At 39.2% G+C, this 27,110-nt stretch overlaps 2 protein-coding genes across 12 annotated transcripts in view; one reads left to right on the forward strand and one right to left on the reverse strand.

Annotated features, from left to right (window-relative positions):
* map2 (microtubule-associated protein 2) overlaps positions 1-15,811 on the forward strand; it is a 92,802-nt gene extending 76,991 nt beyond the window's left edge. For 7 of the 11 annotated variants that reach the window (XM_051403924.1, XM_051403929.1, XM_051403930.1 and 4 more), the window contains 4 exons: positions 7,914-8,006; positions 10,870-10,951; positions 13,203-13,315; positions 13,965-15,811. In XM_051403924.1, the coding sequence (XP_051259884.1) occupies positions 7,914-8,006; positions 10,870-10,951; positions 13,203-13,315; positions 13,965-14,186 (510 nt within the window). In that variant the 3' untranslated portion in view covers positions 14,187-15,811. Of the gene's footprint in view, positions 1-7,913; positions 8,007-8,359; positions 8,478-10,869; positions 10,952-13,202; positions 13,316-13,964 lie in introns of those variants that run through there. The other 4 variants (XM_051403928.1, XM_051403935.1, XM_051403927.1 and 1 more) reach the window with 3 other exon arrangements.
* Positions 15,812-16,212: 401 nt separating this feature from the next.
* Positions 16,213-22,040, reverse strand: myl1 (myosin, light chain 1, alkali; skeletal, fast). Its single transcript, XM_051403970.1, has 6 exons — positions 21,804-22,040; positions 20,946-20,973; positions 18,810-18,953; positions 17,557-17,730; positions 17,387-17,464; positions 16,213-16,762 (listed from the first exon to the last, which is right to left on the reverse strand). Exons 1-6 carry the CDS (start codon positions 21,927-21,929, stop codon positions 16,734-16,736), a joined length of 579 nt encoding a protein of 192 aa, XP_051259930.1. The 5' UTR covers positions 21,930-22,040; the 3' UTR covers positions 16,213-16,733.
* Positions 22,041-27,110: the final 5,070 nt, after the last annotated feature.

The raw sequence follows: 27,110 nt of genomic DNA on the forward strand, positions 1-27,110 counted from the left end.
ATACCCTGGAAACCATATAGTAACAAAGGGTTTTGTGGCAAAAAAAGAAATGGAGACACGCGACAACCTTTGCCATCTCTCTATGTGTGAAGAAAAAATAAGTAAAAATAAAAAATAAGTAAAACATATAATATTAGTATCCACCAATGTCCTGGTACAAATTGTGTTTAAAATGGGTTTTTGTCTAACATCTTCTGGCTTTTTCCTCTGCCTTGATTTGTTACTTAATGTTTTGTTTATTCCCCATTGCCCTTTTCTCCTATACCTCTCCACACTACCTCTTTCCACTGTTAGTTCTTCAATCATCCTGAAAGAACGATGAGCTAAGAAAGAATGGTGTGTTGTGAAAGAAAAACTATTAATTCTCGCAACCATTTATTAAACGCTGAATGTGTATTGATTAAAACTTAAAAAGTAATTTAAAAAAGAAAGAATTTAGCAAATTTTTGCTTAACTTCCAATGCATCTAGTGCAACAAACACAAATAGTTTCCCATAAAAATCTATAAAGGGTTTATGCAAATGAACAAGCCAAGAACTTGTTTAAAGTTCATTATTTTGATTCAACAGTCAGCATTGTTGACTCTGTGCCCCCATATAAAGCTATAGGCAGCCACTCCTGGCAAGTATGCTTGAATGCATATGTACTGCCTTTCATTTATAAAATAGCAGAGAGCTGGGGTAAATGCACTGTTGAAGACAGTGTGTAGCAGGAATCTGTGAACCAAGGCAGGATTGAAAGGTGAGAAAATATCACACTCAAATGGCAAGAAGTAAGTCTCCAAAGGACTGTCCATGTTCCTCTATGTCTGGTGGATGTGTAAAGAAGTAAGCATTTGTTTGAGAACACATAAGCCACAGGCAGTCATTGTATGTCAAGATTCTGCTGCTGTGAGGTTGATATAGACTCCTGTCTGCCCTCCAATTGTCAAAGATTGCTTAAAGCAACTTTAACATCATTCAGATAGAACACCCAAATGTACCAATGTGCCCCAGATCTCAGGCTGTGTTGCTAACCATGGAGCAATACTACTGATCCTGAGGATAAAGGCAGAGATGGTGATTTTTCAGAACAAATTTTACCATATTTTTAGATAAAAAAATTTAAATCAGGCCCCTGATATCAAATGTGTAGTTATGTTATGTCTTACCCTGAACTTTACGATTCTGAGGCCCCAAATTTGAATAAACTGAAGAGCGACCTGACTTTGACATCTCAGTGAGCAGTATTTGTCCCTTCAATTTTTCCCCGAGCTCTGTGAACTGAGGACAACACTTCAGCCAACAGAAATCTGCATTTCAAATCGTGTTTTCTGCTGCTGCACAAAATCTGCATTAGCAGGGTGTTAGGGAGTGTATACTCTACAGTTTGACAAATATCGTGTTCCAGCATGAGTCTAAAACACGAAGTCAGCGCTGCAACGGGAAGAATAGTGATGAAAACAGCAGTGTGTCTGTAGCCATCACCTCTTACAAGCCTCCACTGATGACCTGATTAGGAGTCTAAGCGTTTGGCTGACATCTTTATGACTTGCCAGGCCTCTGCGCTGCTCTGTGCAGCCAGCCACAAAATAGGGAGAGATCATGTTCCAAACGCCTGCCTGTCATCTGCAGGAGAAACGGAAAAAGTGGAGTTTCTGTGCATGTTTGCATGTGTTATTGTGTGTGCAAGCATGCGTGCTGGGTCATAATCAGCTATGTCAAGGCTGGCAGTGTTCTTCTTACCATGCAAGTCTCTTATGGAGTGGAGGTGTCTGTAGGTTGTAAGGCTGAGAGGCATTTCACAACTTGCAACAGGAATCTGACAAATGTTTATTCTCTACTTTGTTTTGGGGTGTGATTGTTTTTTTTTTTCTTGGAGGGTCATGCAGCTATTTGTCAGAGGTTGCCTTGACAGCAGGTAGTCCAGTGTTCACCACCAAGTGCCACATTTAGTTGTTATTGTAAAAAGGTATAGAAAGTTACCTCCTCATTAGATACATACATAAATGTCCTAACCGCAGCTGAGGATTTTTACAGAAATTGCAGGGAAATGATTCAGCTTATCAAATGAAAATGCAAAAACAATGTGATAGGGTTAAAGAGATGCTCGTAGTGATGAACGTATAGTGAATTATCACCTGAATGTGAAGCTTCCCTCCCTAAACCCTTTACTGTGCTTTATATAGAGTTTCAACTCATTATTCAGCTTTCCAGCCCACTTGGTTCACTATCACCGTTCTCACAGGATGGTTTGTGTGGTTTAGCTGAAATCAGTTGCTTGCTGCTGCTGCTTTCAGTAAAAAATCTCTAAAAACCCACTGTACACTGCCTGCTCAGCACCAAACAGCAGACAGTTAGTGACTTACTGGTGTACATAATGGAGCATTTAGCAGCCAAAGAGATATTTGACTTTGTAACAACCAAAAACAGACCTAAAAGAGTGTATGTGTAAATATAGTATTGTTATGATATATATATATATGTTGTGTTCAAAACTTGTTTATTATTCCCCCAAGTGTTTAGAAATCAGTTACTGCAGGTTCAGCAGTTCAAAAAATCAAAGAGCATATTTTTCATTTCAAGTAGGTGTCCTTTAATAGAGGCAGTTGTTACTTTATGTTTTGTTTTTGACAAGAAAACCTTCAATGTCTTTACCCACAGCCCCACAGTATGTGTGTGCTTGTGTGGGTTTGTCACCCCTGGGTGGCAATAGGTGTCTCCTATCAGACACAAAACAGTGATGGCAGCTTTTGTCTAAACACAGGGGTGACCGTCTGGGCAGAGCGATTATACTGATTCCCCAGCTTCTCTTTGGCCAGACACAAAGTTAAAATTTAATCTGCCTCTTAAGGCAATGACTTTAAAGGCATATGTATGTTTTATAAGATTCAGGAAGAAGTGTGTACACACTTTGCCCAAATTCTGCTTTTTGTGTCTCATTGCTGGAGTTAACAAATGAATGACAATGTAATTTATAAGATTATAATAAAAATACCACAAAAGAGTTGTGGCACAAATACAATATAGTGCATATAAAATACTTAATTCTACATTAATTTGTTATATTATTATACTCATTTATTTTTAATGTGTCACTATTGGATTGTGCTTTATATCAATATAACAGCAGAGAATATAGAAGATTGATATAATTGATGTGGAACTACATTTAAATAAATATATGATAACATATGATAATATATGATAAAATGTGACAAGCTGTTGTTTTAGCTGCACTGACTAAGAATTTCCAGACCAAGCAAGTATTTTTATATTATGAGCCACAAATGTTTACATTTAAACTAGCTGCTGCAGTTTACAGAGATTACAAGTTTATTTAGAGGTTTTTACTCACTTGAACAGGTGTGTAAGGCTGGCCGAGTGGTAATCCCATTTCTTGGTGTGCTTTGCTCCCCCTCGACAGCAGAACATTCGCCAGTGTATAATGAAATGAGTATACTAAAAACACTCATAGGGTTAAATAGTAATGGATTATAAGTAATGCACACGAGTAATGAAGTATTTATTGAGAAAAAGAACATGTGTTAATGTACTACTCATGTTTTTTTTTTAAAAACGGTTCTTCTTCTCTTTACTAGAGTATATTATTGAGCCAGTAATGCACTCTTTTGACCACAATGTGATGACGATGATGGAGTAAAACACAGAACAAGAGTCTCCAGTGACAATCCGTGGACATATCTGGCCACTTTTTATACCAAAATCTAAAAAACAAACATTTACATGATGAAGCGTTTGCTGTGAAAAACACTGAGACCTCCTCTCATCTTCTAACCTCCACAAGCACATTGAATAAGTTGCACTTACTGTAGGTAAAAATGTATGTACTACCAACTCCAACATCAACATTACTTTCATAATTGCAGTACTAATCACACCTTAAAGTGAGTCATTTTTAATGGGAGTAACTGTACTTTCACTCGAGAGCATCTGTCTGCCTGTAAGATCACCTTTAAGCTCCTGCCCACTTCTACTGTGGTCCTCTTCTCAACCACCTGTACCCTGTGTGACTGAAATATTCCTGAACTATCCTTCTATTCTCCTTGCTTATGCTGTAAGCTCCTATTTCCACAAGAACCAAGAAATTCTTGTCATGTTTTAAGCTCGGTTCTCATTAGTTTTTTAGTATTCCAGAAGGTTTTGATTGAACTTTATTAGTTTTCACAGTTTTCACATGACAGCACTGTAGTCATCTCCTGACCTTTAGTAGTTCCTATAGCAGCTCCATGGTCCAAGTAGTTCAGATTTCCAAGCAGCTGTAGTGAGCCTCCCCAAGCCCACAGCAGGTCTCTGCCCGACCACTGACCTGTCCAATGATTGTCCTCATAGAAGCCCAAGGAGCAAAATATGCCAACAGAGGCCAAACAAAGGGCCTCTTGGATCTGGAAGTCAGTGCTGCGCCTCATCTCCGTTACTCTGTGTCTGTCAGCGGCACACAGTGTGACCTGGACCCAAGACCTGCTGGTACACCTCAGCACTGTTAATTATTGCACCATGTGTTTTACAGAGCCTGGATAAGACTGTGCCACTGAAATAATTAAAAACCTTTACAGTGTTTAATTTTATGAATTAATTTATACCATGATCAATTTGAATAGCTATTTTTGATTTATTAAATTTGCATTTTAATGAGGCATTAATAAAGTAAAAGTAAAAAAAGAAAAATACATTAAATCAAATAATTTCATTCACCAATATTAAATTAAGTCCAACCCACAGAGCAGAAGTGGGAGCTGTTACATCAGTCACTGGGGGAAGGAGTCATGTGTGGGATCAAGCAGGGGTGGGTTAATTTAACTTTTAGGTGCTAAGTCATCTTTAAATTCAAGAGGTCTGTCTTTAAAGAACCCGCTCATGACAGTAGAAACTGTGAATGATGAGTATTTAATTTTTGCTATTCTATGTTTTATATCTTGCATATTTTCATCATCTGAGTGTCACACTCCAGGCTGCATAGTTAGACTCTCTATAAAGGAAAACACCAAGTTTCTGGCCTGTTTATCAACTTTACTGTCTCACAAGGAAGTTTGTAGGAATTCTTGCAATGTATGATGCAAGGTTTAGCAGGAGACAACTGTTAAAAAAAAGTTTCCCCCAAACTAATGTAAAGTTTAAATTAGTAATACTGTCCCTGTTTCCATAGTTAATATGCATATGCATGTAAAATAATGCTCACTTGAGATTGTTTCAAACCAAAATCTGTCTATGTCAGCTGTATTAAATTAATGGTATTTTTAAATCTTAGAAACTAATATAAAGAAACAAGAATAGGAACAAAAATACAATGAACATTTTAGTATTCATTCCCATCCACCACCACACCACAAGAGGCCCATACTATCTCTGTATTTCTCCATAGATTCATATTTTAAACAAGAAGCGGGACTTCAGTCACATACTGTCAAAATGCAGCTCCGAGGATAATCTGAAGCCTTCTCCCCATGGAGGAAATGTATGTACCCTTCTGTCATGACCGATTGTTCTCCTCCTTCTTGATCCTTCAATAGAGGAGAAGGGTGAAGACCATGATTTCATTCTAGTTTGTTCCTTTTTTTAATTAAAGTCCAATTAAGTGACATGCAACAAGTTGTTTTTTGTTGTGCTGTACAAATCTGGATACATGGCTAGCTTGATGGTCTAGTATGATAGTACCATAGTTTGTCTCCCCCGTCCCTCCACACGCTACGCTTTACAATTTTTCTTTTAAGAATCATATTTTACTCACATACACACGAGCAGCCAATAAAAACATAGCAACTGGTCTGACGGCTTCTGTTTTTAGCCACCTTCTTGCTGTGAGGGCAGTGCCATAAAACTCAAAATAACCCAACTGTCTGGCACCAAATTGGCTTTATGGTTAGGGAGAGCCAGATGACCAAAACCATATGCTGCTATACTCAAATAACCTCAAGTAAGACACTTTAAGTCCTCCCAACACTTATGACTTGACTTCCCATCAGAAGGGGGCTAAATAAGAAGTAAATATTACCTACAGAAATTGCTGTCATAATTTATCTGTGGTTAGTTTAGTTTTTTGGTTTTAGTTTAATCCTTTAATAATGTACATATTGGGTCTTGTCTTGTGTTCGGTAGTTAGTTCTCACTTTCTTGTTGAAGCCATTGTAGATGTTCCTAGAGACTAGTATTGGCTCTACCACTGTCTTTTCCCCTCCCTGGCAATGGCTCTGACTTCCTGTCGTTTTCATTGGTGATAATTTGGATTCTGGATGTCGCCCAGATTAAAGATGAAATTAAAAGACACAGTGAAATTTGGTTTGATCTCTCTTGTTCCAATTTTATTTAATGCTACACTGGCTACAAATGTTGTTTTTGTTAACATTTGTAATGTTAAATGTGTGATGCTTATATGTTTGGACAGGTTGTAGTCAAAAGAGAGAAAGGCCTAAAGCATTGCTATTATTTTAATTAGGAACAGATGATAAAACAGCAGCCCTAATTAAATATTATAAAAGAAATGTGCAGCGTTTCTCTGGAAAATGAAGCAGCTCAACAAATAGTTGTGCACAGTTTCGTTTGTAATTTCTAATGTTTTACTAACATTCAGAAGTCTATATTGTTATCAGCTCAAACTGAGGGTGATTTCTAATGACAGCACTTTGGTTCACTGGTTGTGAGGACTGTTTCATGTCTTTGTCCTTTTACCAAACCCCAGGAGGGCTCACTTATTAGAAATGTTGTCACTATGTGGCCCACTCAATGACTCAAAGACTGTGCTTAACTTGGAAATGAATGCATCCTTAGTAAACCACCAACAAACTCAACAACCCCCCTTGTTTTCAACTGAAATTTCCTCTTGTTTGTCATATGTCCGTCTAGTATACTTCTGTGTGTCATATATACGTACATATAGAAGCGGTACTCTCATTCTATACTTGTGTTGTCAAGAAAACTTTTTTATTCTTACAGTAGTGTTTTAAGCATGGAGTAAACAATTAGTATATTCTCATATATAGTATTATATACAGTTTTGCAGTATTTCAAAGCATTTAAAAGTACTGCTCCTCAGCTCCTTGCAGTCTCTCCTCTCCTTTGGAGCTCTTCAGTCCTTTCTCCAGAAAGTGTGTTGAATATGTATGTATGTCTTTTTCCTATCCAGTGTAGTTCCCATTGCTTTTACTGTGCCGCTGGGTGAAATGTATTTCTTGTTACTCTGCTGTGTCTGCATCTCACACCTGCTTTCTCTCCTTGCAGCTACAGAGAGCCATTCACCATCGCAGCACACTCATATTTTATCATCCTTACACACTAAACTAATGGTTTCACGTGTTCACTGCTTTTATTTTGCATCTTGAATCTTGAAGTCCAAATGCAAGAAGTACAAAACCATAAATGAAATTCTGGCAACTTATTCTAGTACGTTCTAGAGGTGTTGTCTTTTCTGGTTTCCTTGACAGTTTTGCATCCCTTTATGGACCCAAAGTCCATGTAAAAACAAATTAATCTTAATAACATCATGATATTCTGCCCCCAAGGCATTATACCTACAAATCCTCCTGTGGCTAATTGGCACACTAACTACTTTTGGCTTCACCTAAAAATATTTTTGGCAGGGAATTCGTTAAAGGAGGTTGATTTCTCAAAGTGGGCCTAGAGTAAAGAGGCCAGGTTTGGTACATAAGCTGATACAAATGGCCAAAACTCATGCTGAGAGACATGTAGTGAGATGAATCTGTCTTGCCTGTTAGAGTCATTAAATGATTGTTTGTCCAGAGCAACAGGGGAACCACCAGATCAAATATTACTGTCTACATCACATTCAAACAGACTCAGATGTCTAGGACAGAATATTTCAACAGCGGGAGGATACAAGCTCTTTAAGAGATGTTTAAAATGAAGTGCCAGAAAAGCCCAAGCCTTTTCCCACCTCATTCCTCACCTCCGCCCCTGCAGGTTCTCATCCCCAGTGTTAAGCTGAACTATAGCCATGTTCAGTCTAGGTGTGGGTCCTTGGACAGGCGGGGCTACTCGGCAGGAGGTGGAAACGTGAGTCTTGTGCTGCAAAGTCCATTGTCTCAATGTTCATGTCGGTGTTATTTCCCTGTTGTGTCGTGTTTTTCCGTGTCTCCTTTTTATGTTTTGTTTTTTTCACCTCGCTTTAGAGCTTCCCAGTTTATTGTTAAGTCAATCACTCATTAAGGCGGCAGTGCTGGGGCTCTTTACCTGACTGCTCTGGATTGACACTGCATTCCCCAGCAGTGGTTTGTGTCCTGCGAGGAATTTTGATACTAAAGGCTGAATGTCTCCCCCTCCAGCACTTTATAACATTCAGGACTGTAACTGTAGTTTTGGCATCTTCTTTTAACCTTAATATCTTTTTTCTGCCCTTTCCTGCGTAGTATGGTGACTCACTGTGCACCACAGTAGAGGAGAGGCACATTAAGGGGTGTGTCACTGGTAATCCACTGGTAACAGCACTAAAGGATTACCTGTGTCTGCGATGAACAACGTCATGTGGTACAGCAAATTCATGGCTGTTTATTTAACAATGTTGGTTATAATTCATAGTGGTGTGACCAGAAACACGAGTTAGACACTTCACAAGCAATTGCTTTGTTCCCAGTTTTGCAGCAGTGAAAACATTCACTGGTTAACTGTGTAGATCATTGTCATTCTAAATCATATAACATCATAATCATTGGTCTTTCAATATGTACAGAATCACCAATACAGCTTTAAAGAGACATCTGACATTGATGGTATGCTTTGGCCAGCGGATGGAGCCAAATATAAATAATAAATAAAAAGGAAGAAACTTTTAGCAACTACCAAACTTGCTTACCCAAGTTACTGTCTAATTACTGTAGTTTTACCTGAAAAAACAGAACAAAAATGAGGTAACCATCCCCATATTAAACATACATATGGATAATCACTGAAACTAAGGATTGCTCAGTGATTGGAAAATTACATTGTCTGTACACCTGTATTTGTTGTAGTACCAAAACTAATACTGGATTTTGTTTTATCAGAATCAGAAATACTTTAATAATCCCAGGGGGAAATTATTTTATTTTATAAATGCCAAGTAAAAAAAACTCATCATCATAATATGAATGAAAAAGATTCCAACAGTGCAGTTAATAGATCTCATAAATATCTGATCGCTGGAGAGAAGAGCCAACCTGCAGCCTGGTTTTCACCCACGCTGACACAAACCACATCTCATCTCTGTCTTTATACTCATGCCCTGTATCTTTGTTAGTGTTATGCAGGAGTAGTTCTGGTAGATGGACAGGCTAAGGTGCAGTGGTGGAAGAAGTATTACAATCCTAAAACAATGAGTGCCACACTGTGAAAATACTCCACTACAAGTTAAATTTCTGTATTGTCAGCAAAATGTAATTCAAATTACAGTAAAGGTACTTATTTTGCAGTACAATGTTCCTTCCTTTCCTATTATATATGATGTTTTTAGATTCCTTTTAGACTCCTGTATTAATGTGTATGCTGCATTTTACTGCTGTAGATGTTTAAGGCTGGGCTAATTTGAACTACTTTATATCCCTAAAGAAATGCATCATACTCTATAAGATGGTCATATGTTTGTAGCGTCACTGTCCTGTGAGAACCACGTATCTCAAATAAGTCAACTTTAATGAGTTCAGAACAACAACCCTGTTTTCAGCTTCGTGACAATGTGTTTTCCAGCTAATCCGATGGTTTAAACAGTTTATTTATATTGAGAAGTAGAAGATTTTTTTCAACCCATTAATTCTTGAGTTTATCATAACAATTCACTTTTGAAATCACCAGATTTGGTGTAATTTGTAAAGTAACTAGTGACTAAAGTTGTCAGACAGATGTAGTTGAATAAAAAGTACAATATTTGCCTCAAGATGTAGTGGAGAAGTGTAAAGTTGCATAAAATGTACATCGAATCTGTACTTGCGTACAGTACTTGAGTAAATGTACTTTGTAACATTCCACCACTGCTAAGGTGCATACTGTACTTTGTGCTCATGGTGTTGTGGTTTGTAACGTGGCTCACGACCTGCGTTGTTCATCCCCGTCTCACTTTTCCTGTCGTTTTCTTTCCTCTCAGGCTATGTAAGAAAGCAAAAGACAAAAATAAACACCAAATCATTGGTTACAAAAGACATATCAGCTAAATCTGTGACTTGGCAAAGTGATTGCTGACCACAGGCGTGTCCCAGTGATTCATCTCAGGGTGTGGCGTATCTCTTCTTGTTCATTGTGCTGTGTCTAAAGCTTTATAGCTTCGCTCTGTTTGCTGTCTCATCGGTTCCCTCCTTATATATCTCTCTGTGGTTTTCTCTTCAGATCCCCAGGGTGTGTCACATAACAAAATATCCTTATCTCCTGTACGCCTGTGGCCACTTTCAACTGCGCATTCCTACTTTACTGTCTTACACTGAATCATCCCTGTTATGGTGCATGTTTGACAGGTTTTCTGAATGTGCCAAAACATTTTTAGCTCAAGACACAGTTACAGCACATGGCTTGTACTGAATCTTGGTTTGGTTGCTTTAACAGACACCAGCAGCTCTCCCCACAGCAGAACACAAAAAAACTGTTATTTAGTAGTCACTGACATTCTGCTCTTGTGCTTTCTTGCCTGTGTTTTCTAATAATAACATGCAATTAGATATCACTGTGTTTGAACGTGGAAAGCATCTACTTGTCAGTTGATACCCAATCATTTTCTTCAAACAGCAGCTACAGTTTAGTACAGATCAGATACACTAGGTCCTTCTCTATAATTCATCAGAAGGAAGATACTATTTGGAACTTCTGTGTGAGGATCGTTTGAGGTCAGCGGAGGTTTATACCCTCATTGTGAACCGTGAGCTTTGACCTTGTCTTTTCCTGACTTTGCTTCTTCTAGGTGATGATACAGAACAAGAAGATCGACTTGAGCCATGTGACCTCCAAATGTGGCTCTCTAGACAACATCCATCATCGGCCAGGTAACAATTAGCCTGTATTTGTTCAGGTAAAACTGAGGGGTAACACTGGGAGTGTTCCAGTGCTTGAATAAAGGTCAGAGAAGCATGTTAGCAGCAGGTCACTGGTGCAATCCCTAACACTGCAGTATGAATTCATATGTTGGGTGTCCAGCAATCTATAGCCCTGCCCAGATGCACTTGAGCAAGGTACCTGTCTTTCATGAGCTGCTACTCAGATTGTGGTTGTACTTGGCAGCTCCCAGGTTGGAACGTTGTGAGGATGAAAAATAAAACAACTGCCAGCTGCCATTGGAGCACTATAGAATAACCAGCAGCCAGAGGAGGGCAAGAAGTGTGGAGGGCAAAGTTCACCTCAATGAACTATAACCTACAAGGGAAACGGAAGGGAAGGGAAGGGAGGGGAAATCGCAGCTTGGTAACCATTCACACTTGACATCCATCTAGTAGTAATACATTAGATTTCACTCAAGGACCCCATGCCATGCTCTATGGGCCACATAGAGCATACCAGTGACATTTTACCGGCCAAGCTGGATAACTTCTATTTTACCTCTCCATTAACATAATTGGGGATAAAATGATTTATTGTGACTCTTGGACTTTTCAAATGTTATTGGATGGAAGGAAAACGCATGTAGAACACATTGTGATCAGATAAAAAAATCGATTTTAAAAAATTATAAATTTAATAGAACAGATGTCATTACAGATTACATGTAATACCAGGTGTAAATATGAGAGTCCCACAGGTTAGGTGTGTTTACCTGTCAGTGAAATTGAATTCATTGTTGCTGTTTGTAAACTGGCAATAATGTGCTATGTAATCTAATTAAGTAATGAATGTAATTTGCACTTTATATTTAACTGAAATAACACTCCAAACAGATAAAGCTCCGGCACTGTGGAGGCAAGCAGTATTTGGACTGACAGCACTGTAGATCTGTCCACAGGCGGCCGAATGTGGGAGGTGTTGTGATTCCTGGCGGCCTCGTTGTGTGAGGATGTCGATGAATTGTTAATGAACTGTATTGGATCACATCTGGAGAAGGTTATCCAATTTATAATTTTTAATTCAAATCACTGACTGTAAAAGAGCCAAAACATCACGCATTTCACATGATCTAATGCACTTATCTATAAGACTTTCGGAAGTTCATCAACTTTGTAGTGCAAATCACACTGAAATATAATGTGCAAACATTAGCAGTGCTGTTCGACGATAGTAATCCCAGTCAGAGAGAGCATGCTTGCTCTGTGTAGGAACAACTGATGGTGTGGTGAAACTGGTCAGGACTGCAGACTAGGCCAAAAAAAAAACATACAGTCCACAGCTAGTTTTGATGACTACTTTCAGTAATACCAAAATGGATTTAGGGAAGTCGCTGTTGTGTTTTAGCTTCTGATGCCTTGATCATCACAAATGACAGTCTACTCACCTCCACTGTGTTGGGGTAGTGGTAGGATTGTGACTGTGGCACACAGGCCAAAACCTTACTAAGATCAAGGCAGGTTTCAGGAGTACTTGCTGTTTTGCTGTGAGGTGTAGAACCCCCCTCTCCACTCCTAGATGGTGTTGTGGCGACTACTTCAGGTCCTGCAGCTCCATCTCCTGGTCCCTTTCTGTCTGTGTTTCCATTTTATATCCTTTATTCACTCAGGAATTGCTGAGCATCCAAGTTCTTTCAGTAAAGCATTACGCATTCACCTTCATGAAAAGTTTTTATATAAGCAAACTTTCTAACCTAATCAACCCTTGTTTCACTTATAGTCAGTTGCTACCACTATGTGAACCTGAGGAGATACAGTGTATAGCCAAAAGTCTGTGGACACCCCCAGTCATTATTGAGTCCATGTACCACGCACAAAGTAAGGTCAATAAAGACATGGTTAGACGAGTTTGGTGTGTGAGTGTGTGTTTTGTTGCCCTACACAGAACACTCCCCTCAACTCCCATTGAACACATTTGGGAGAAATTAGAACAGCATTTGTGAGCCAGGCCTTCTTGTCCAACATCAGTGCTTGACCTCACAAATGCTCTTTTGGCTGAATGGGCACAAACTCCCACAGACACACAATCTTGTGGAAGCCTTTCCCAGAAAAGTGATCCAACTCCATATTAATGCCCGTGGTGTTAGAATGGGATTTTAACAAGCTCATATAGGTGTGATGGTCAAGTGTCCACTGACTTTTGACCATATAGTGGATCTCATGTCTCTCTCTCTGCCCTGTTTTTCTTACTTTTTTTTTTCAGGAGGCGGTAACGTGCGTATAGAGACTGTGAAGTTGGACTTTAAAGACAAAGCCCAAGCCAAGGTGGGTTCCCTGGATAATGCTCACCACACTCCTGGTGGAGGCCACGTCATGGTGAGTGTCAGCTACATGCTCCCAATCCATGATTTAAAGGAAAACAAGTTTTTGAAAGATTATCTTACTAATCAATTTTGATATAAACTCTCATAAGATGTTTTCTTCTTGTTTGAGTGTAATTCCCTATACAAGTTATGTTGCACAGACTTTCAGTGTCCTTGATTTGTACAGTTTCCTGTAAATGTATCTATAAACATAACTGTAATCTTAAAAGATAGATACATAGTCTAATATATAGTATTGTCTGGGTAAAACTGGTAGGTTAAATAAAAGTTGGTAAAGCATACATGTAATATAAAAACATGTTTAACAAGGCAATCTTCCAAAAACTTGTTGGATTCCTTTATCTGCCTGTGAGGGTAAAGGTATAGTATACGCCGCTATCAATAAATAATGTACAGATTAAGGTGTTCATCAAGTATTTAGTTCTGAAGTCAACACGGGACTAAGAGCAACAGCTTCTGGGTAGGGCTCTCTACAGTTTAACTTTGGTGTTCTATTTGTGGTTCTTCTAAAGCTGACTCACAAAGATACATATACATATTTCTTATATATTTAATATTTCTTTCTTCTACATGATATGAAAATGATCTATTTCTTCTTCCCCGTCCACCTCTCACATCATCGCTCCATTCGCCTCTGTTAGATTGAGAGTCACAGGCTGGCGTTTCGTGACCAGGCCAAAGCGCGAGTGGACCACGGAGCTGAGATCATCGTCCAATCTCCAGGCCTGTCCGGCTCAGTGTCTCCCCAGCGCCATCGGGACAGCCACCTATCATCCTCCGGCAGTCTCAACATGATGGATTCGCCGCAGTTAGCAACCCTGGCTGAGGATGTCACTGCAGCTCTGGCCAAGCAGGGTTTGTGAACACTGGATCTCTGGATACCTGCTCTGCACCCCAGACATCCTCACCCTGATCCCTTTGAGACTTTTCTGCCCATTTCTGCCACCCTGAGGCCAACCTCAGCTAAACCACAGCCTCTAAACATCTCCACTTAAAGATCCATAACTCAACTTTTAAGTAGAGACTCGAATTAGGAGCTACTGTACGGTCCTCTTTATTTCCTGTCTATTTTAAATCCAAATATGTGCTATTTCTGATTCATTTTGTTGGCCTCTCTCTTTTTGAATGATGTTGCATAGAATAGTTCAGTCTGAGCACTGGTCCTAGATTAAGAGGTGAATACAAAGTGGGGGCCAGGTATTGGCTTGACTGGTCCTGGATCAGTGTTTTGAAGAAGCTACAGCCTTTTTTCTACATTAAATAAGACGTAATGTGGCCAGCACACCACGCAGCACGTGTTGTTCTTGCTCAGTAAACGTGCATGGACGCCAAACTCCCTAACAAACCAAGCATCCTTACTGCAAGTCATTCTTGTCATCCAATATACAATATATTTAACAAATATATAGAGAAACATGTATAAAAATACGAGTTCTTTGCCATCTACATGTCCTAAAACATTTTAAAAGGAAGTGACAATATGGCTATAAAATATACTTGTAAAATTGCATTACTGCAAGAACTAGGTCATGTTATGACAAGCATGTATTGATTCTAATATTAAAAGAGGCTATTTTGTAATCTAAAGAAAGGATTTTAGTAAGTTATTTCCTCAATTATTGGATAAAGATAAAACAAGTTCATGTTTTGTAGTTATTAGTTGTTTACAGTGTAATGCTTGGTGACAGTGTCAGACAGCTGAATTGGTGTTGCTAAGGAATGCATCTCAGTCCTGTTGAAGAGCATCATACACTTGTACCTGCTCAGTAGTTCAATATAGACGCCTGTTTACATCCGAACAGTATTAAACACTGGAGCTCATTCCGCAAACCTCCATCCAAAAAGGAAAGAGTTATAAGTATCTTGTCTTTACAGCTGCAGATATTCGGCTCACACGAATGAACAGTACAGACATTTCCTCCGCTATCACAGGCTGATCATCAGCTCATCAGGACTATCTGCTGGACCACAGAGGATGACGCTACGAATGCGACCTGAGATTTAGCAGAAGATGCAGCTACTCTGAAATCTGTCTGTGTGTGTGTGCGTTTGGTGCAGATCCCATGCCGTTTTACGACGTATGCTACCGTATCTGGATGTTTTGTTGCAATATGTGGGAGAAGAAAGTGGAATAAAATATTTTGAAAACTCCATTAAAAAGACAATTCATGAAGAAAAATAAAATGACCGAGGGAACTCGGATCCTGTTACATCTGTTAGGAAAAAAGTGTTTGGGTGATCTAGTTTCTTTTTCGGACACCATTTGTGGTATATCCTGCCTCCTGCCTAATTACTGCCCTCACCTGCAACTGTTTGCTTCTGTGTTTTTTCTGCATACCCCATCTCCGTGTGCCCCCTTCCCACCTCCTGCTCCACCCTACAGCAACTGTAAATGTATTTAAAAGGTCAAGTAGATGTACGCAGTTTTTCTCTTGTTGATATGACACCAATTACAATAAGTAATGACAATAAAAAGGACAAAAAGTGATACTGGAGTAGTGTCTTCTATTCAGTCAGTAGTTTGGCTTTTTTGGAAAATACACATTCTTGTTAAGAGTTTATGAGAAGATTGATACCGCTCGGATGATTGTATGGTTAATATGAAGCTACAGCCAGGAGACAATTAGCTTAGTTAGCCTGGCTATGTCCAAAAGTAACAAAATCCATATGACAGCACCTCTAAAGCTCACTAATTTACACAGTTTATCTGTTTAACCTACAAAAATGAGTATTGTTCGTTATGTTTTTATCGCACTCTAGGCAAGAAGGCAAATAAGTATATTTCCCAAAATGTCAAATTATTCCTTTAACATGCATCTGGCTGAATTATACAGGCTATGCAAATGATTTGCATCTAAATAAATAGAGTCAAAAATTTGGGGAAAAAAATGGGAGTATGTGAAAAGTTTATTGTGAAATGGCAGAGGATACAATAAGTTAAGACCTAGGAATCGGTTGGGCAAGGAGTGGATTCATTTTGATTGCCAGTCCTGGTCGAAACCAGTCACTTCACTGGCAGATAGAAATAGATAGCCAGACAGTAAGTGACAGGAGGGGATGGTCATCAGTATCCCACATTCCCCTCCATCACTGAACCACTGTGAAAAACCACTGATGATTAAAAAAAAAACCCAATGAGACAGGGGGACCTGGGTGAAGATGAGGAAAGAAACATCTTGTGGGAAATCAGGATGGCTTCTTGAAGAGCAGGAGGAGGAGGAAGAGAGAAAAAAAGCACCAGATGGACAAAAAAAAATTGTAGAACAAAATAAAAGAAGGGTTCAGGAAATGACATCTCATAGTCCTTTGTTCCCCCTGCTTCCTCAGGTGGTACAGGAAACAGTGAGTGGATGTCGCGACACCATGGGGTCTCCACATATACGATGCTCACCAGTGCAGTGGCAGGGTCCTTACACAGACATGATGTGCTTGACAAAGGCTGCAGATGAAGACCAGGACAGTACACAGAGAGGACAGAAGAGAGGGAAATGAGTGAGTGAGGAGAAGAATGCACAAAAAGTTCAAAATGGAAAATGTGTTGGGTCTAGTTTACGAACTATGTAAAATACTGTACATTCATTTTACTGGAATATCTGATGAAAGGATTCACACCTCACCTTCTACGTTAGTATTTAAATGGCCACTTCAACAATTCAGTAATGTAATTCCATAAAGATGGAGGACTCATTTTTTTTTTAATAGTGAAAATTGAAGAAGTGGATGTTAAAATATCCTGACTTTTAGTTCCTAGTAAGGGTTATGCTAAAACAGCACTGGATCCAACATCTCCCATAATAAAATTCAACAGCGTTTTTACTTATGATGACAAAAATGTCAAATCTTGTAAAGCTCCCTTCCAAGCCAAAGAAGACGTACAACTGTTTTCACTGATTGGTATTCTCCAAGTAAACTAAACTTTAATGGTAAAAATGGTGCCGTGCCACCTTTAAATTCTGTAAGGATTATTGTCAATAAATATTTAATATGTTAAATAATACACAAACAGTGTAGAATATCAAAAAGAAAACATATATTAGTCATAATGTTGTCATTTGTGGCTCACCCTCATAGTTGATACAGCCGTTCTCGTCCTCTTGTCCTGCCATGAGAGCATCAATCTCAGCCTCATTCATCTTCTCTCCTGTAGGTGGAGACATCCAGTATTAATACACACACATAGTAACACACATACACATAAACACACAGATACACCAGAGTCCTAGCCTGACTCACCCAGTGTTGACAGAACAATACGCAGCTCAGCGCCCATCACTGTGCCGTTGCCCTCCTTGTCAAAGACGCGCAGACCCTCAACGTAGTCCTCGAATCCTGCCTTGTTTGGGTTGTTGATGATGGACTGGAGCATGGGCAGGAAACCCTCGAAATCTACTCTCTTGCTGGTCATGTCTGCATGAAAGGAGACAGTAGACAGTCAGTTCCATCCAGAGGTTTGAGAAAACAGGCATGGAAGTCCTTGTAGACACATGTTCAGCATCAATAATACATCCCCATCGTTCTACTACAAACTGCTCTACAGGGTTTGTAGGTTAATGATGAAGCAAAGTATGTGAAAAAGTTCCAATTTTGAAGGAAAATGTTTTGTTTATTTTTTTTATTTTTCATGTGTAATTCTATGCGGTAGCTTGCAGATTTGATACAATCTTGACTGTGCAGAGTGAAGGACAGTTTTGGTTCTATCCGTAATGACTGAGCATCATGCATCCATTTTGGTATAAAGGTTATAGATTTATGACTGCACAGACCAGATCAGAAGTCAAAAAAGTATAATTCTGCTTTTTTTTTTTTTTTACGATAAATGTGATTAAAAACCAAAACAAAATATATATTATAGACTAGTCAAATTCTTAAATGGAAGAAAAGCTTTGTTGCACTGACTTCTGAGGGTTGAGAGATTAAAATTTGTTGCATGTCTAACCTCACTGACCATCCTAGTAGGATGTGGAAAGGTGCAGACCTTTGCACATGTGATCACACCCAACTGTGACACAGATGGTGTTTTACTTCATGGGTTGCGGTCGTGCATGCAGCAAGGTGACAATTTTAACCGCTGGCTAGCAGCACAAGAAGGATTTTCAGCCTTTATGCAGAATATATATTTACTCCATTCCTGAGACATCAGATCTGCTCCACGTATTCTCTCTATAACATTATTTTTAAAGAGCAGACTGATTTAAAACGAAAGAAAAACAGCTGATTCAAATCAACATGACTGATAACAACCACAAAAGCAGCTATTTATCAATTGAACACTTTAAACTGTGTGCCCATTTTATAAATTGTATAAATAAACACCATAAACACCAGCGACTAATGTAAACTGAACCAAGCATTATTGGTCACCACCAACACTCATTAGGCACATTATTCAAATCTGCCCTATGAATTACTGATCAGTTCCATCATATATGCATACAAAAATCATTAATTTTATCAATATCATTAACACGGCCTGCAGTATCTCTTACCGTCATTGGAGGGGTTTCCAAGCAGTTTGGTCACCTCCTTGTTGGTGGGGTTCTGTCCCAGAGCGCGCATGATGTCAGCGATCTGGTTGTAAGCCACCTTGTTGTCGCCCACCCTGTCGAACAGACCAAAGGCCTCCCTGTAGTCTGAAGAGTGGAGGAAAATAGGATGTTGTCACTTTAATGATATTCTCATATTCCTAATATAATACATTAATATATGCATATAAAATATTGATTATGGGACTTAAAATTATTCAACTTCTATTGTATTATATCCACTGTAGTAATTCGTTTAGTAGTTGATGTAGTTGAAGTTTAAATTAACTTAATCAATGTGCAGGGTTTTGTAATTTTATTTTTTATTTGTGTGGTATAAATTATAGTGTTTCATTAAATTAATTGTACGTTTTGTTATATTAATATACTGTAACAGAGTTAGCTTAGAGCAGCATTTCACCTGCAGTTCCAAATATATGATGTATTTAGTTATGCATTTTTATATTTAATTGCATACATTTGGCTTATACTTATTTGTATGTTATTCTTGATTCTTCAATTATTTATTTTTTATTTCCCTGCAAAGTTTCATCATATTGAGGTATAATAATCTAAGCAGCTCCAGCTTAAAATGTATTCTGAAATTATTTTATGTTAACAAATAAAACTGCTGTATGTATTATACTAAATATATATATCTGCATTTTTTATAGCAAGTGTAAAATGCAACTTTTCCCACAATTGGAGACAGTGTTCTGAATTTTAATGTAGCTGTGGCTGTCTCACGCCTGCCAGCAGGTGGAGGCAGCTCCTCTGAAAACTGACAAGGCAAACATATAACAAGGGCAAGACGTCTCTATAGGTTGCGGTATTTTGGGCTGAATGGACTGACTCCTGTCGAGCTCCGTCACCCCTTATACTATTTCTATCTCAGCTGTCTCCCCTCTCTCTAATTCTCCCTCTCTCCCCCTCTCTCTCTCAGCAGGGCTACGGGCTCTTTTAAAAGACCACCTTGGAATTGATAAACATAGCTGAGAATATGAGCCCCCTCCTTTTAAAGGCAAGGCCCTCTGTGGGTGAGCTGAGCAAAAGTAGGGAATGCTGACTGCGGTGTAACAAGCAGCCGGCCAGACGACAGGTCTGGTCCGGAGATGTCCATTCTAGGGTCAGAAAAGACCAACAGTGCACATGTTTTTCTTTCTAGCAAACATCCAAGTATTCTAAAATATCCTCCTGTAATCCCTGAAATGAGCTGCTGACATTTTTTGACTGCTATGAAAATATGTACTCTCTTGCAAACGGTTTGATATCACTGATCTAGTAACACATTTAGAGTCCTATGTCACCAACAAGTGGCCAATAAACAATCTGCCGTTCATATCAGGACACAAGGATTGGCTGAATTCCCTCACAACTGACTCTTGGTCCCCAGTAATTAAATGAAACACTATATCAATGGTCCCCATCTTTGGTTAATAAGTGATATAATCTGAATGCTTTGGTTGAAGGTGATTATTAGTACAATCAGCTTGTGTTTGCAATGAAATCCTGCATGAAGTTTATTCTGCATTACACTGCACTTCTTTTTGATGCACTGTCTCTTGCAAAATGTTGCATTGACAACAGCTGACATTTAATTTATTTAAGGTTTTTTTTTATTATTTGCATTTAGCCAAGAAATGATGATTTTGTTTAGAAGATGTTGTGGATGCTTTCTTTGTGATGTAGTGTTCAAGTTTTTATTTGTTCCAACCTTGCTGCTGAAAACACTTGCTTTTTCTGTTTTGTGAGACTTTAAGGTTTACTTAAAGTTTACTGGACACTTGAATAGGTATTTTAGCATCATAGTATCTATCAAATTTCACAAGACATCTGCTAGTCTCATTGAATGTCAAAACACAAAAATGACAGCAGTGACCATTAGACTAGTACCAAGTCTGTTGCAGGTTAATCTTTACGGCCAGAGTACTCTACACTGTTTTACTCTCAAATGTGTTAGTCTTTTGCATTGTGATTTATTATATTGTTGCCTTTTCTCATTTGCCAGATGGCAGGCAATGAGATATTTAACGTAAAGATAAGTTGAGTTTGATAGGCTGTGTGGTGTGTCACATGGTTGCAAAGATAAAATGTACTTACCTTCAATCTGGTCTGGGCTGAACTCGATCTAGAAGCCAATACAAAGCAGCCATATGAGTATAAAACACACAAGAGTCTTCACATGCCATTTAGTCAGCAACACAACCACTTTTATTCAAGAGGCCAGAATATAATAACCCGCCGTTCCCACATAATCTAGACTAATTAATCAGTCCTACACAGGGATTAAACACATCTCTTTGCCAAAATTAGCTTCACATGATGGCACCCGATCTGTGGAGGTCCATCTTTAGCTACATTAACATGTCCACATTTGGTGTCACCCTGCATTGCCATCACACATTAGTCACCACTCTGATAGTCCAATCAAGAGATTCAGGGGGCGTGGTCTAAACCATAGTGAGCTATCCATGGTTCTAGTCCTTCTCTTCAGTCTGTACAACTCCGTGGTCCTTCAAACCTGCTGCTGTTCTCACTATTAACTGTGCACTCATAGATGTTTATATAAATGCTCCAAGATTTTCCTTTACTTGGCCAGTTATGTCAAGGTGAAAATGGATGTGCATTAAACTAAAGACCCCAGTTTAGTAAGATTTTGACCACAACCACCAACACCAGTTTCTATGATGTTTGAATTAAGCTGCATTTGCACTGTAAATATACTGACACCTATCACTGATCAAAGTATTTTTCTGATTACTCATATTGTTCCTCCTTCTAATGTGTGAAATACAAATGAAAAAGATTCCTTGTTTGGAGCCATTAACGTAGGTCTAGTTCTGTCATGCAACTCAGAGTGTGAATGGAAAAAAGTCAAATCCCAGCTCCCCCTGGGCAGCCATCATCCTATCGCCATCTCTCCCCACAGTAGAACTAATGCTTTCACGGTCATTGTACCTTGACGGCGGACAGGTCGACAGCGGGAGCCGCTGCAGGAGCAGGGGCTGGCTCGGGTGCAGGTGCCGGTGCAGGTGCAGGTTCGGCCTTCTTGGCGGGAGCCTTAGCGTCCTTCTTGGGTGCCATTTCAGCTGATAGTAGAACTACTTTGTTCCTGAAGCACAGACAATTCCCAGTTCGGGTGACAACACAAGGAGTGTAGCACAGAGTGGAGGGGACTCGGAGCAAGAAATCACCGTTTGGGCGTATATATATGAGGCTATTTTTCCTCTTGACCCCCGTCAACGCTGTCCCCGTGTGAGGATTGGATAGCGGATGGGAGGGGTGTGTGTGTGTGTGTTGAGGGGTCCTCTCTAAACATGGAATATAGAGCTGGGGGCCAGAGAGTGTTTATTTATGCCATATATCTATAATGAAAAACGAAAACATTGGAAACATAGTGAGAGAGTACCTGAGGACATGCGATTTCCTGTTCTCAAGTGAACAGTTCCACTTTTACGCACAGCGTTACTCACCATTACGCACAACTCTTCTGGGAAGCATTTTCGGCTATTTGGATATAGTTTTGTGCTTGATCCTATATAATCTATCTTGACAAATAACACTGTATTTGGCAACTAGGCTCTCAAAGAAAACGACTTACTAAAGCTTAAATTGAGAACAGAAAGAGGAAGTTTAAAGCCATAAAGTCAAGAGCAGATCTTCTGTGAAGTTGCGTAACATTTTCTGGTAAACACCATCCTCTGTCAAGCAGAAGTCACCAAGTGACTAAGATACTGGAAAATAAGCAGAGGGTTTCCAAGAAATAAAAAAAGTGTCATATGCCCATGAGCACAGTGTAGATCTGATGGGTAACTTCAGATCTCCAAGGAGTCAGAGCTCACAATTGCCAGCAAACATCAAACTGTTTCAAACAGGTTGTCAATATATGATTTTAGTATATATATATATATATATATATATATATATATATATATATATATATATATATATTGCCTTATGTTCTTATTCACTATAATATTACTGATGTAATTATAAGTCATCTCTGATTGCAACTCTGCTGGACTTCAATGGCTCCATCTTTACTGATGGCTGTGTACCCAAGCATTGCAGTGAACTTTATTTGAGATCGCAGAGTTTCCAAAAAATATCACGGTAAATGTGTATAAAATGATGCACAACATATCTAGAATATCTGCATTTGAAGTAGAGCAGTCATAACAGCACAGCATATTCGTTTCTTTACTCAGTATGAGCATCTTGTATCTGGTTTCAGTGAAGTGCTGAAACAAACAGCACATTTAGAATATTCACCTCTTAAGAAGAAATAGAAGTAAGTAAGTTTGTGGAAATAAAAAAATTTGAAAAAGCAACTCAATCAACTTGTCAAGTGGTGAATTTCAGATCTCATAATGAAGCCTTGTTTATTTCTAGTCACTGACAATGTGTGTTGGGTAGAGCAGCACCTGTGTTTAATTTAGGGCTTGGTGTTAGCGGGGTTAGCAGTCACTGCCACTACTGGGGAGGATGTGACGTAAAAGCACAGAGAGATGGAGATCTATTGGCGCTTTCAGCTGCCAATGCCAGTAACCCAGACAAGGCTAAGAGTGCAAATTCTGTCTCCTTAATTCTTGTCTAAATCTGTCTCCCAGTGCCAGCGGTGCGTCCCTTCCCCCACACACCATGACAGGGCCTAGTGACCAAGGAACTGCATAAATTCCTCCACCCTACAATCCCCCACCCCCCTGCTGGTTTTCACTGACCCTCATCTACACGAGGGCAAGCCAGAGAAAGCCTCAGTCCCTCAGCTGTCATCTGGGCTCACCCGCAGAACCCCTCTGCACCTTCTCCAAGTCTGACTTCCCTTCACTCCCTCCCCCTATATAAACTCTGCCCCAGTCCTTGCACCTGTGCTGCAGTCCAATCTGAGCTCCACTATAGAATCTTAATGGATTCAGTGGCCTGGTAGAGCTGGACTTTCTGATCTGATAGCAGGTCAGCTTGTGAAAACAAGTTCAAGTTGATTTGGCATTTATTGTGTGAATTATATGTACACAGCAGAGTTCCATCTGCAGTCATGTGCATTCAGACATTTAGGGGCATTTTAGGTATCCAAACCTGCAGTGTTTCTACCATTGTCACTGTACCTGCAGTGCCAATATGCCAGTTTCCGTGACAAGCAACACAACATACTTTTTAAAGAGTAAATAAGTCTGTTCAGTGGGGTTTGCTCCGGCAGCCTGAACATGCAGGTTTCTAAATATGTTCTAGAGTGCAGTTACTGAGTCATAAGTATCACATTAGTCAAGATAGATGATCTTATCCTTCTGACTAAACATGTAACCCTTTACTTATTCATCATGTCCAGCTCCTTTGGGGAAGCCATAATGGACGTGAGGTCAGATCCTATAAAGAGGGGAGGGGGCTTCAACTGTGCCGTAAAGGACACAGCAGTGACACATGCCAGGTGAAGATCGGTTTCAACAACCACCCACTGTGACCACCACTACCATACCCCAAAATGGGGAAGAGGAAATGAAGGTCCCTTAAGCGCACAAGGCTGTTTTTTTCTTCAGTTTTTTGTTTTAATTTAATAAAGCCTTTGAGAACATCTTTTATTTGCAGTGGAGAACTTGTAAATCAAGGAGACTGATTGCTAAAGCGCTTGTCAGAAATGTCTTCCTCAAAAAAAAAAACACTTTTGACAAACAGACACTTTCTAAAAAAATACACCCAGGGCAGAGGCATTAGTAATTAATACTACAATTTTTTATGGGAATACAGCAACACAGGCTCAGGATTGACTACACTCATTGCCTGTGCAATTATAGTTCAATGCAAGACAACCACTGGTAAAAGACACAGTCATGCTAACGGCTCTGTTTTCCTGCACTTACTGTAGGTATAGCAGTATTTAAGCTAAATGCTAAGGTCAGCATGCTAACTAGTCTATAGCAGGTGTAATGTTTACTTTAGTATGTCATGCTAATATTTGCTAATTAGCACTAAAAACAAACTACACTGCACTCTGATGGGAATGGCATTCATTTTGCAGTTATTTAAAAACTTTTTAGCCGTTGATAGTGCTAGATAAAAGGTCAGAGGATAACCAAAATAACCATCTTAAATGTCCTTAAATGCTGGCATCTATCAGTATAGTTGCAAACCACAACTCCCTAGCTTCACCCTCCCCTTCGAAGCGTGAATGAGAAACTATGGTGGCCCAAAATGTGGCAAAACAGTGAAGGCCCCTATCTACAGCCAATGTTAGGTTTGTTTCTTTAGGGCTACTGTAGAAATATGGCGGTTCAACAGGGCGGACTCCATGCAAGGCGTCATTCTAAGATAACACAAACTATTCCTATATTCAGGTGATTATACACTAATGAAAACATAGTTATGCATGTTATTAATTTTTTTACCTTTAAGGGGAAAATTAATGTCTAAAATTCCAAAATAGAAAATAGAAATGTGAATCTCATGATGGTGCAAGAAAAAAAGTAATAAAATTGTTTGCCAGCCCATCCCGTAAATGTTCAGATATTCACAGGATAAATGAAACTTTGACGCGTGGTGGCGCTACTCCAAAGTCATTAGGATTCACCTTTTGTGCGTCATTGATATCTGAACCAAATTTCATGGCAATCCATCCAATAGCTGGTGAATAATTTCTTTTTTTTTTAAATCAACAAATATGAAGCATATTAAGCCAGATGAAAAGTCATGGGATCACCAGAGTGTTGAGGACTCTGTTGACTATGACTGTCTTCACAAAAGTCCAGGAAAACGTATACAATAGTTGTTGAGATATTTCAATCAGGCCTAAAGTGGTGGACCGACCTACTGGCTGAAAGACCAATGCCATCCTTAAAGTTATACTGTTCCACAAATGTTAGCGCTTCATTGTACAATGCACGTGCATAGTGACATCTAGTCTACCTTAAAGCCCAATAAAAACAGAATGTGGTATGAAAAGATATTAAACAGTGATATTAAACTAAAGCTCAGTGAAAAAGACAAAATAAATATTAGATAGAGGATGAAAACGTGTATTATTATGAGTGCTAATGTACTCAACAAACACTTAGTGCAATGCATAGATTATGCAATCTATAAATATCCTAGTTAGGGCTAAGACCGTGAATTGCAGCTGTCAGAGCTATTTGCATTTTTTACTTGACCTGTGTTCCTTCTTTAGCAGTCTGGCTTTCAAGTTGGCCAACATGTGCTCTACAAGTGTGATTCTCTACCTTTTCTAACTCAACCAGTCATACATTTCTTCCTTTAGAGCAGCTGAGCAAACAAAACAGTCTGTTCAAAAAGTCCACACTGCCTTTTAAAGTATAACCGTAGAAATTAAAGTAATTTGTTCAGCAAACCTTTCTCTCTATGTAATGACACCCACATTACCTTCCATACACAAAAGTTTGAAGTTACTGCTTCTTTCTCCCCACACAACTGTGTTTCAGACATGATCATAAATATTATTTTGAGCCAGTGGGATAATTGGGATGTTTAAGCATCAGCAAACAGTAATGGAAAGCAACAACCAAAGTGGAGTACAAAATGGAACAGAACAAAGGGGATGCATTTAAACAAAACACTATTATTAGCCAGCTACTTCATTTTATTTAAACCATTTCACCTCATTTGCATTCTGGAGCAATATTGCATCCAAGAGAGGGATGCTGGGGGCTACAAGATCTCACAGACAGGGATGAAAAATATGATAATCGAATAAAGTGGAGACAGTGGTATATAAGAATATATAGATGTTATGTTGGTTTTGGGGGCATATTCTTTTGCAAACTACTATGCTTGGATCTTTTTTTTTTCTGTGTCATCTCCTCACTCTCTAGATTTGCCTTTGGGGGAGGTGGTGGGGGCAAGGAGGGCATTTCCTAATATCACCTCCAGGTTTGCTTAAGGACAGGCGCTATAATTGTCTCTTCTCAAGAATGTTTGCTGTTATGCATTCGTAGTAATCTCTCAAATTCCGCCTCAGTTCACAGTATTTCTAATTTCGATCCCAACATGAACCCTCCCTGAAGAGAAGGAACGTCTGAATCAGGATTCTGTGAGGGGGGAAATGATGGAGGCATGTGATTTTAACACACAGCGCCTGTCTTAACCTTGGAGCCCTCCTGCGTTAAGCATGATTAATGAAATGTGAAGAACCTGAGCTTGAGAAAAATAATATAATGCGATGAGTGCAGTGTGGTGTAAGATTCCAAAGATGGCGGATGAGTTGGAGTGTTGAGGGGGTTGCTGTTGGGCAGGAAATGACAGAGAGCACCGATGGACCTC

Source organism: Dicentrarchus labrax, unplaced genomic scaffold (assembly GCF_905237075.1).
Source record: "Dicentrarchus labrax unplaced genomic scaffold, dlabrax2021, whole genome shotgun sequence".
In the NCBI taxonomy this organism is placed as follows: domain Eukaryota; kingdom Metazoa; phylum Chordata; class Actinopteri; family Moronidae; genus Dicentrarchus; species Dicentrarchus labrax.